Source organism: Aotus nancymaae, unplaced genomic scaffold, assembly GCF_030222135.1.
Source record: "Aotus nancymaae isolate 86718 unplaced genomic scaffold, 86718_ANA_hifiasm-v0.15.2.pri h1tg000097l, whole genome shotgun sequence".
Taxonomy (NCBI): Eukaryota; Metazoa; Chordata; class Mammalia; order Primates; family Aotidae; genus Aotus; species Aotus nancymaae.
Window position 1 is genome coordinate 1,714,900 of NW_026988512.1, and position 12,406 is coordinate 1,727,305.

The 12,406-nt window shown below is 36.6% G+C and overlaps 1 protein-coding gene across 3 annotated transcripts in view; it reads right to left on the bottom strand.

Annotated features, from left to right (window-relative positions):
- Positions 1-12,406, bottom strand: part of KAT6A (lysine acetyltransferase 6A) — a 118,759-nt gene that overhangs the window by 17,964 nt on the left and 88,389 nt on the right. For all 3 annotated transcript variants that reach the window (XM_064369997.1, XM_064369999.1, XM_064369996.1), the window contains 3 exons: positions 8,037-8,152; positions 1,558-1,699; positions 100-261 (listed from right to left, as the gene is read on the bottom strand). In XM_064369997.1, coding sequence (XP_064226067.1) covers positions 100-261; positions 1,558-1,699; positions 8,037-8,152 — 420 coding nt within the window. The remainder of the gene's footprint in view (positions 1-99; positions 262-1,557; positions 1,700-8,036; positions 8,153-12,406) is intronic.

Consider the following 12,406-nt stretch of genomic DNA (forward strand, 5'->3'; position numbering starts at 1 on the left):
AGGAAGTGCTGCATCTTGTCCTGTCCCCAAGTGAGAACCGGCAAAAATTGTCTTAGATTTCCATATGAATTCAAACAAACTTTAAGCTGACATACTTACCTTAGAAAAGTAACCAACAAGGTGGCAGCCCTTGACATCATTCTGTGTTAGTACATAAAAGAGAAATGGCTCCACATCGTAATAGAGGGTTTTGTGGTCAAGAAACAACTTTGCCAAGAGACACAGGTTTTGACAATAAATGGTACTCACATTCCCATCAACCTAGAGAAATAAACAAAACAAAATAGTGAATAGATGGTCTCTTCAGTTCTAGAATAATACATATCGATTAAAAGCATTTCTAGATATCTACAGTCCAGCTTAGGAGAAGGTGTCCATGACCAGAACACTATGGAACCTGGAAGCTATCCTTTGAAATGGCAGTATTATGTTATCTGCTGTTTTAGGACAAGCAAATATATAAAATATGGTACCTTCAACAAAGCAGGAATAGCCAGATAAGGAGGTGATAATCTGGTTTTCAAATAGCAATTTTTGCTTTTATAAAAAGATGAACTGCAGCAATCCTTTGGATGGCAAGCTTTGTTTTCAAAGTATCTAACACAACAAAAGGTCTAAACACAACCCTTCTAAAATACATTTATTAGGTAAAATAAGATGTAACTATGTAGTCTCATCTGTGCCAGCAGCCTGAAGCAATGCAGTCTAACTACCATGATCAGGCTTACCCCCAGATGAAGCTACTTAAACGGGGTACTAACTACTGCCAAGCAGAAGCATCAAGTGTGTTCCCCAAATTATCATGTGGCAAATGAGGCTCCAGGCTGGCCAGGCCCAGGAGCACTCTGCTCTTTCGCTCCTGGCAGCCTTGTCTGTGTTCATGGAGTTGCCAGAGCTTTCTCTTTTATAAAAATGCCAATGGATGCCCACATTAGCACCCAAGACACTGGCATACTAACAGAACTCAACAATCCAGATAAGTTAATATTCTCTTCAAACAGTATTTTATACCACATCTACCCCAGCTTCTCCCAGGTAAAGAGCTCCTCTATTGATCACTTAAAGTCTTAGGGAAGACCAAGAAAGTGAGAGACTGAGGGGATCCCGACAATCTGAAATTTTACTGTTAGACCAGGTAACAGGGTACATAAGCAAGTAGTCAATTAATACTTGGCATAAAGGCCACACAACTGAGGATCAAGAGCACTGCTACCAGCAATAGAGAATCAGACAGAGCAGAGCACACATCATCATCATATCAAAATTTACTATTAAACAGATCTCTGTGAGATATTCCTTTTAAATAAGTGACAAAAATCTTTTCATTTAAATGCCATATTTCATAATTCTAAGATGTACTTTTATCACATCTTAATATGTACAAAATCAACTAGCATTTTATAATCAAATGAAGTTTTAAAAATTATAATTACCAGTATTTTTCCTTTTTTGTGATATATAAAATGTAAGATAATAGTAAGTTGCACAATAGATGCAATGCAGGTGGCCCTATTTTTGAAATGGATGGGAAGACAACTACTTAAGCATCTACCTTACCTCAAAGACAGAAATATTATTTTTTCTGTAAATCTCATTGGCAGGAGGATGGAACCAACCACACTTCTTCATGTGCTGCTGAAGAATAGTTCTACTTTTCATATATTTTAAACAGAATTCACAAAGATACAATTTGGGCAGCCTGTAAATGATAATTAAACAAAAAAGACAGGGTTTTGTATTTCAGACAATTTTAAACTTTCACAATTATCATCTTTTTGCCTCTCATTGCTACCCAGGTAACAGGTTAAAAAAAAATTAAAACGGCATATATAAAAATACTGGATGGTAAAATGAAAAAATATGTAATTCAAATAAATTACTGTATCTTGTCTCATATTTAAGTACTGAGATGAAAAGAAATAAAAAATTAATTTGGTTGCTGTCAATTTGGATAGTTATGCTTAAAATATTACCCTAGAATTAAAGAAAATATTTGCTAAGTAGATTAACACAAACAAAAAATGTTTTGATTTGTGTTAAGGCCACAACTATTTTTTCAAGTTCCCACTTTGAAAGCAGCTTTTGAAATATAATGATAATTTATCTGAAAATATCTAACATTCTACTGAAGTTTTTCCCAAGGTATATTTATGAAACACAAATCCTGCAGATACTAAGGATTTCATGCTCAAAAAAGGGCGAAAAGGCACATGCTTTTTCCCACTTCTCCTGGGGGATTCACAATGTGCATTAATTCTTCCCACATAACCTCACATCTTATTTTTTAAACTGTCATTCAATTCAGCACACTGAAAGCTTTCAAGGAACTTTTGTGGTATAATATCACTAAACATCTATGGTATACAATATTGTTTTTCAAAATCTCTAAAGCTAGCCACAGCTTGTTATTATATATACAGCTTATAATTATACTATTAATACAATCACTCCAAAATCAAGCAGAGTGAAACAAATAATGAGTGGCACTATAAATTAAGTCAAGAAGCAGGAGCTAAGAGCATGGAAACCAGTAAGTCGTTGGCTACTTTGTTTCTGTTGCATTCTGCCTCAAGCCCCACTATTCGGGATGAACCACTAATGAAGATGTTTTTACTTCTTCACCACCAGAGCTACAAATCACAGAATGAAATGGTTCCAGTTATAAACTTCATCATTAGTATGAGCACTACATGTATTTACTAAGCCTTACAGGTGACCTACAACTGCCGGACCACTTCCTGAATACTAAAAGAAAGAGGAAGACTGAGTCTCCCTATGCAGATGTAATGGGTGGCACCTCCTTCCATAACTGTTTTACTTACCTCTATTTACCTGTGCTAAATTCTCAATGACCAATTTTAACTTGTCACGGCATGAAGATAACAGAAGTAACACTACCTGAGTACAGTTTCACTTTGAGGGCTAAATATTACACTAAATACTTCCTACAATATGAATCTGAGAAACCTAAACAATTTTGTGTTTTTTAAAGTATTTTTATAAAAATGATAAGAGTAAAAAACAGTGACAGACCACAAAGCTTTCCAAATTATGGTAAAGATAAATGCCAACTTTAAGGGCATCCAATCCAACTGTTAAGGTCTCAGCACAGAGATGTGAAAATAAAGTACCATTTATGTTAATTAGCTAGATTTAATCATATTTCATAATGTATATATTTCAAAACATCATGTTGTACATGATAAATATATACAATTTTATCTATCAATTCAAAAACCAGAAAATATTCAATAAATGCTAATTACTTTTCTGGAAACAGAAGGGAGAGAGGAAAGAAGGAAAGATGGAAAAGAAAGCACAATTTATTTCCTGAAATCTGTGATATAAGCCCAAAAATTTTTAAAGCTGACATCAAAAGAAACAAAATCTCTGAAAAAATTACTGTCAAGTCTTCTCTGGTAAATGATGAGTTCATGCCACTTCCTTGGAATGGCAAGATATACGGCATTTTATTGATAATTAGAAAAAAACCAAACTTTAGTTAACCTTACTATGTGAAAAATAGTAAACTGAAAATAAGCATTATGATCTACTTTATTCCAATTTAGTTCTCCTTGAAAACATTTTAAAAGCCCCTTACTTTATTAGAAACAAGCCCACTGGGATGACATTGCTAATCTAAAGGGAATCATCTGGAAAAAAACTCCTGGGAAAACAAAATATTTCTAATAATAGTATAAACAACTGCAGTTCTCTCACTGAAAAAAAAATCTATCATACAGAAAGGACATGAGACTACATGAAATGAAATGTAGTTATGAAGATTATGAATACTCCTTGCTGCTTTTGGTGGTCTTGTTCCTGGTAGGACCTAGGTCTCAGCTATCAAACAGGCAGCTGTATGGTGGTTTTGATCAACTGTACCATGAGGTGTCACCTCCACAATGGAAGTTTATTCTCAAGTCTGCCACAATGCTGACAACCCAGCCCATGGAATAGGGACTGTGCTGCAGCTGGGCATGCTTCTCTCACTTCTAGGATGACGCAGTTATTATTCTCAGGAATTACTATAGTACCCTTTGGCCTTTTCTGTTTTTTTTTGAGACGGAGTCTCAGTCTGTCACCAGGCTGGAGAGCAATGGCGTGACCTTGGCTCACTGCAATCTCCGCCTCCTGGGTTCAAGCGATTGTCCTGTCTCAGCCACCCGAGTAGCTGAGACTACAGACGGGTACCACCATGCCTGGCTACTTCTTTTTGTATTTTTAGTAAAGATGGGGTTTCACCATGTTGGTCAGGATGGTCTCCATCTCCTGACCTCGTGATCCACCCGCCTCGGCCTCCCAAAGTGCTGACATTACAGTCAGCACTCTGATATGAGCCACTGCGCCCAGCTCCTTCTGGCTTTTGAACATAGTCCAACATAGTAGCAGTTTGTGCAGTCAACTTGCAGCAAATTTTTAATGTAACAATAAAAATTATACCAATATTACTTAAATCTAAGATTATGGTACAAGCCAAGTGAGATCAAACTAGACACACATGTTACATGGAATAGCCTAGGCCAGCGGTTAATGGTGATGGCTACGTAGTAAGAGAGAAGTGAGCTTCAAGTTCTGCCACTTATACACTGTATTGTCTAGGCCCAGGTCTGCAAAATTTAGATGGTAATATTCACCTCACAGAATTACACCAGAGATGCTTAGCCCAGTACCAAGCTCAATAGATGGTAACTACAGATTGTTATTACTTATGATTATTATTTGCATTCTCCTTTCATCAATTTTACTCAATAATTTAACAGCTGAAGGCATTAGGGATTCTATTTGGTTTCTTCTTCAGTAACTGGGATGATGAGAATAATCAAACTGGTTCTAGTGACAATCTCATAATCTAAGCATCAAATAAAGTCTGGAGGAGAATCAAAAGGCAGAGGAATCTTCTTAGGCTACTCTATCACCTAGGAATCTGCCTCTTTAGGATCTCAAAACAAAAAGGTTATTATAAGCTAAGCTCTAAGCAGCATAGGAGCAGAAGGCATCCCATGATCACAGTTTCTTTTGCCTTCATCCCATCTATGTCATGCTTTTAATGGCAGAGTAGGGTTTGCGATGAACCTGTCTCTGCCATGTGTGGGCACTACATGGCACTATGGTAGGAATTCATGGTTAAAACTCTGTTTTACACTCTACAACATCTGAGGACTCAATCACACTGCTCCAAATGAAACAGCATTATTGTTTCACTGTTTTGTTTTTTAAAGACAGGGATACAAGATTACTTAACAGACAATGCATATGCAAATATTTGCATATGAAAGGATATCCCCTAAAGCATAATCCCACTTCCCAAAAGAGATTTTTCTTCTTGTGATCTTTTCATTTTTGTTTGCTCCAATTGCCCTGTTTTTGTATGTTACAGTGTTTAAAATCTTTAATAAGAAAATAATTTAAAAGTAATTTAGCACAAAATAAATAGGCATTAACAAAATTAAGGATATGGGTTTATTATTTGGAAAATGTAAGATCTTTGAACATTTTAGTCACTTCAAGCTTCAAAAAATTCAAGAGTAAAACAGCTTAAGCTCTTTTAAAGAAATATATGTAATTTTTTAAAAAAAGGTAACCAAGAGAACTGTGAATGTAAAGATAGAAAAAAAAGTCATAATTACTCAAGAACCCATTAAAAATTATAGGCTATTTTCTAACTGAAAACTCAAAGAACCCTACCCAATGCATGAAGAAATGTAGAGAAAATGTCTAAAACTGCTTAAGGAAGTTGATGAACTTACAAGTTCCTATCCTATTTCTGTTTTCTACTGACTCCTATTATACTTATTTTGGTTACTTATGATATTTTTATTTCTTCACTGATAACTAGTCTCCTCACACCTGTTTCTAATGAAAATCTCACACAACAAAAGCTACATTTTCAAAGAATCCTTTTAATATCTTTCTTTTAAAAGACAACAGTTTATGGTTCCATTCTCATCATTCTCTTGAAAAGTAAATGCTAGTCCTCTATTTCCATTCCTGAACCTATTTCCTCTGCCCACCTTGAGTAGACAAGGGGCCTGTGGTTTCTACAATCCCTGGAACAGTGGATAGACGTGTTGAACAAGCTTTCTTTTCTAAGTTAAGCACTCTTGTGATCTGGGCAGCTTGCAAAGAGCTCACTTAAAAAATGATCGTAACAACTAATTTTAAACCTGATGAAGAAATTAATTACTTCGCATATTTCTTTCTTTTTTCTTTTCTCGAGACAGAGTTTTAGTCTTGTTGCCCAGGCTAGAGTGCAATGGCGCAATCTTGGTTCACTGCAACCCCCGCCTCCCAGGTTCAAGTGATTTTCCTGCCTTGGCCTCCCGAGTAGCTGGGATTACAAGTGCCCACCACCACATCCGGCTAATTTTTCGTATTTTCAGTAGAGACGGGGTTTTGCCATGTTGGCCAGGCTGGTCTTGAACTCCTGACCTCAAGTGATCCATCTACCTCGGCCTCCCAGAGGGCTGAGATTACAGGCATATCCTTGGCATATTTCTTCTCGGTCATAAAAGATTGTGGCTATTTAGAACTCCTGAGGAATGAGTTACCCTGAACACCAAGTTCTGTAGGTAGTTGAGGAAGTGTATATATATACACATACATATATATATACACACACACATATATATACATACATATATATATACACACACACACACACATACATATATAATATGGAAATGCAAATACAATGTAACCTTCTCTTAAAGTCAGATTAACTGTTGTCAGCTCATGATACGTACGGTATGCTGCCTTAAATATACACCACAGTGTTTGAGGCTAACTGATCCTACAGTAAATGGCCCTCGATTGTTGTTTAATGAGCTTGTATGTTAGTTTCCTGGAGTTTTGCTTTTTCTTTTTTTGTTAGTTGTCACTTTGAGGTCAGTGTCTGAAATAGCATTCTTACTCCTCTTTTTCTACTTCGAGTACAGACTAGAGAAGCAAGTTATTATATGGAAAGAAAAAGTAAAATGATAAATGAGTTCTACTAATTGGCCCTTTAACAACTATACTGGCCTATTCCTAGTTTCTTGAAAACAACCTATCAGAGGCACTCAACATATTGTAAAGTACTAAATAAATTTTGCTAATATTTTGGACAGGCAATATTACTAGATGGGTGAAAACTTACATGATGAGAGTATTCTGAACATGTATTTAACTCACAAAGCACCATGACAAAGCACCAGACATATTATTTCTTGTACGGGTAACTGGGGCATAAGTAGTATATAGATTAGAGAGCATTAATGTCACTACTAAACTTCAATTAACTAGTATTTAATTTTTTGATCTCATCTTATTTCATCTTTTAATTTTAACCATAAAGAAAAAATATAATAACTGACATTTTTGAACACTTACCATTTTCTAAGTGATTTACATGTTGTAGCTCATTTAATGTTCTCAATATCCCCATGAGGTACTCTTACTATCTCTGCTTTACAGATGAGGAAACAGAGTCACAGAGCAGTTGGGTAGCTTGTAAGGTTACACAGCTTATCAATTTCAGAGCTGAGTCATGAAACCAATTTAGCGCCACCAAGCTGGTGAGTGATCAGTGTTTATTAATACATCTGGAAACCCAAGCTATTTATATATAATTTTATACCATTTATCCAATTATTTCTGGGAAAACAAACCATTTACTACATTTGTCAAATTATAAATATTTAGATTAAAGGCTAATCAACTGAAAATTTATGCATGAGTCTCTTTTTCAAAATTCTTAGTGATAGGAGTGAAGACAAATTTCTCTTAAAAAAAAAAAAAAGGCATTCCCCTTTTATTGTGACCATGCATTCAGGTTTCTCATTTTAAACATCAGCGTCTGAGAGGTTACAGAAAAGAACATCTAAAGCAAACTGAGATGAAGTGGCTGCCAAAGCTGCTGCTATTACAGACATTTACAAGTCCCCAGTTTCCTCAAATGTAAAGGATAAAGTGGACTCCAACATCTTCGAGATCCCCTCCAGTTCCAGACTTCTATGGATCTCAAAACAGAAGGTCAAGGGTCTCTCAAAACATACCTTGAGTATTCTTGAGGATATGGGGAGGAGTACCAGGTGTGAATTTCATACTTCCCAAACTCAATGACAGAGGGACAGCGGACTTGTGGATCAGGGGGACCAGTCACTCCAACTTTCTGTGCAGTCAAGAAATATATTCAAAAGTTAGCTAAATTAGACACACTGAGATAACAACAAAAAAAAAGTTCTGATTCTAAATGTTGTCTTCTCAGGATTCCAAAGGAGAAAAACAAAAACAAAAAAAGCCAGAAGCTAACACATTTTGAAATAAGTTATATTATTCCTTATATAGAGTACCCAGATAAAGAATAAAAATGCTAATAAATCTCTCAGACCAAATGCATTTGGTGTCACTGCATTTCCACATTTAATAACACTAAGAATATTTTCCTCAACTAAACTCACTCTTCATGACTTGATATTAAAGAGAAACTGCTGATACTTGATGATGTAAGTTAAATAATAATTTACAGGTGAGGGAGGGGGACACTGCCTATTTGCCGAGGTCCTGCCACACTGTCTCTGCTGACAACAATGGAGACGCCCTACTGAACACGTAAGCACACAAAGAAAAGGACGATTTTCTAGTTTGGGGAAGTAGGCATTTAAGAGAAATATAAAAAGAATCTGACAAAACAAGTATCAAGAGTCTTCAATTCATTTCATGCTATGCCTAAAATTCCCTTCATCAGTAGCTCTGCATATATTTGACCAAAGAGAAAGATACTGCGTTATATTTAGACCTTCTCTTTTTCCTACCTTCTCTTTACAATGACAACAATCTCTACGCCCTTCATCCCTGCAATAATCTGAACTATACTATCCAAACAGAGAATAACTTTTAAAGCCTTTATGACTTGCCTGACTTCCAGAGCAGCAATTCAAACCTAAGTACATACTGCTCAAGACAATAAAGGCTGTTAAGGGTCTTAACACCTTAACTCAAGGGCAACATGACTCACTCTGCACCCAGTCTAGCAACAGATGCATATACACACTTGTGTCCACATGCGTGTGTGCAGATTTATCATGGATGCTCTATAAATACTGACAAGAAAAAGGCAAAGTTAGAGTTCAGCCTAACCCAATACAATTATTAATACTCTTCCCCAAAGAGTATTAACAGCCTAACCCAATACAAGTATTAATACTCTTCCCCAAAAGGACAACTGAAACCTATCCTTCAATTTAATGCTTTAAAGACCACTAAGAGATTAGTAAAAATCCCTTGTTGGAGCATGCAGACATGCACACATATCTTATAACAAAACTAAAAAGAACACAGATTTTTCTTCACTGGTTTTATATAAATTCGTTTCTAAGAATGAAGCCTCTTCACCATAACTCATTTGAGAATTCTCTGGTCTTTCTAACCGCTCTCTTTTATAAAAGGCCAAGGGACTTAAGGGACTTATCCCAGGTTTCATACTGGAATACAGCCAAGTGAAACCTCAAGCTCTTCCTTAGACACCTCAAAACAAAAGACAAACATCTGTTTGTGGAATGAACTGTGTTATAACACCAACAAGTACTGGGGCCCCTCCAAATACAAAAACGAAAACAATAAAGAATACATAACACAGGGTTAAAATAAGATTTTTTTCATTTCTCAAAACCCAAACAGAACTTTATAATAAGATTTTTTAAAGGCTGCTCTTCAAACTATATTCCAGAATCAACTATTCTAACTCATAAAGTAGTATCTTTCTAGCTTCACAACTCAAAAGAGTAACAACAGTATAGGAAACTTTCAAAATAACCAAATACCAGAAACCAGACCTAACTTCCTGAGGCAAGGATCAGATGGGAAGCCCGAAAGCTGAAGTCATGCACCTGCTGCGGCACTGCCTGTTGTTGGAGGGCGTTTCCATCAGCTGCCCAACGCTCTTCTAGGCGGATGCCCGATGTGAAAGTGGATATCCAGTTCCAGTACAGTTGTTTGCACATCACCACAACTATACACGTCTGTCCAGAATGCGACCTGTGTTAAGTTCCCTCTACCCACACCCACCCTTCACCTTTGCACCACGAAACGCTCCTCCTGCACATGTGCTCATGCGCGAGACTGCCTCCACTCCCAGCTCCCCTGAGCAAGCTTCCACAGCAAGGGTGTTTCCTTTTAGGAAGGTTTAAGAAATTAGCAAGACTCTCTACACAGGGAGGAAGAAATGGCTACATGGAAACCACTCATTCCAGTCCTAGCCAAAATCAGACTGCAATAACTGAACTACAAGGTTACCTTTGCTAGGTTATTTTGTTTTAAAATTTCTGCCAAAGTATGTTTTCATTAAACATGTGATTTTAAAAAGCAGTAGGTATCTAATATAATCAAGGGCACAAAATATATTTAAATGTTTAACTCAATTTCTGCCACTTCATGTCCTCATTTCAATATCAGAAATTCGTTAATAGAAGACATATGCTCCAGGCCAGAATTGACCTTTTAATCAAAAATAACTAATGGGGGTGGCAGATTAAATGCACTAGTAATTGGACTAAACCGAAAGAAAACTTTACGTCTTTTCTAGATAATAAAGCTTTTATTACCACCAGTTTATATGAAAAAATTATTACTCTTCTACAAAAAATTAAGCTTCCATTAAATGACTTATCTAATTCCAATTTCTAACATGAAAAATGGCCATTCTTGCAGTATCACCAACTCTGGATCTGATAGGGACACCAAAATTGTCTAAATAACTTAACAATTTCTATAAACACGGAGCTGCTGCCTTCCCCCATCCGTCCATTAGAGCACTCCCCCTTGCCCTTTCCTCTCTATTCCCCATGGGGGAGTAATGTTTTGAGGAGTAAGGTGGGGTACCCCTTTATTATCAGTGTGAGGGTGGGAAATGTGGAGAGAAGAGATGTCTTTCCGGCATTTGAACATTTTCCCACAGAAACACTATAGTAAGTAATTCCATTTATTAGGGATTAAAAGTTACATGATTAAAGAGGTGTGTAAGAATGAATTCACATGCTCCACAACAGAGAGAGCATGAATTTAAGGACTAGAGAGAAGCAGTGTTTGTGGAACACCTACTGTGCTAGACTCTAAGCTGAGCCTTACATCGTTACCTCCTTTGGTTCCCACAATCCATCCCTCAAAGTAGAAAACAATATGCTCACTCTGCAGATGGTAAAACAAGCCTCAGAGAGGTTAAGAGGCAAAAGTACCGAGGCAGGAACAGGGAGTGAAGCATAAAGACAGAAAAGAATGACATGGGTAGAGATGTGACGGAAGTAGAGACAGCCCTCAACTAATTCTTCCCTAAATTCCCAAAGTTTGTGCATAAACTTTTAAAAACTGGAACTTGGAAAACCCTTGGACTGGAGTAGAATGTTTTGGAGTTCTGAATTTTTTCTGATTTTATAGAATTATGAGTACATATATGTGCATAGCCCCAGTAGGATTTGGGGTAGCACTCCATAATCAGACACACTAAAACTTCCTTAACAAAGCACATGAGTATTCACATTAACTAGCATAAGTAAGACATACAAATAGTCTCACATCAGTTCAGATCATGTTTTGCCAGTAACTCGGTTCAGGTCAAGTGGGACCTTACTGCAAAATTAGTTGGAAAAAAATTTCTTTTCATTCTCCAAAGAAGATATATAGATGGCCAAAAAGCTCACGAAAATATGCTCAATATCACTAATAATTAGGGAAATGTAAATCAAACCACAATCAGATACTACTTCATGCCCATTAGGATGGTGGTTATTTTTAAATACGAAACAAAACACCAGAAAATAATAGATGTTGGTGAAGATGTGGAAAAATCAGAACCCTTGTCCTATTGCTGGTGGGAATATAAAATGGCACAGCTGCTGTGGAAAACAGCATGGTGATTCCTCAAAAAATTGAACAGAATTACCATATAATCTAGCAATTCTACTGCTGAGTATAGACCCCAAAGAACTGAAAGCAGGGACAGGTATTTATATACAAATACAAACAGGTATTTGTATACCCATGTTCATAGCAGCACTATTTACAACAGCCAAAAGGTGGGAATAACCCAGTATCCATCGACAGAAGAACGGATAACCCAAAAGTGGTACATATATACAACGGAAAATCTCCAGCCTTAAAAACAAAAGCGATTCTGACACAAGCTAAAGTACAGAACCTTGGGGACATTATGCTAAGTGAAACTGCCAGACACAAAAGGACAAATATTGTATAATTCTACTTATGATACCTACAGAAGTAAAGTTAATAAAGGCAGAAGACAGAATGATGCTTACTGAGACAGGGAGGATTGGGAGTTGTTTAATGGGTACAGAGTTCCAGTTTTGCAAGACAAAAAAGTTCTGGAAATGGATGACGGTGATGATTGCACAGCAATGTGAATGTTTTTAAT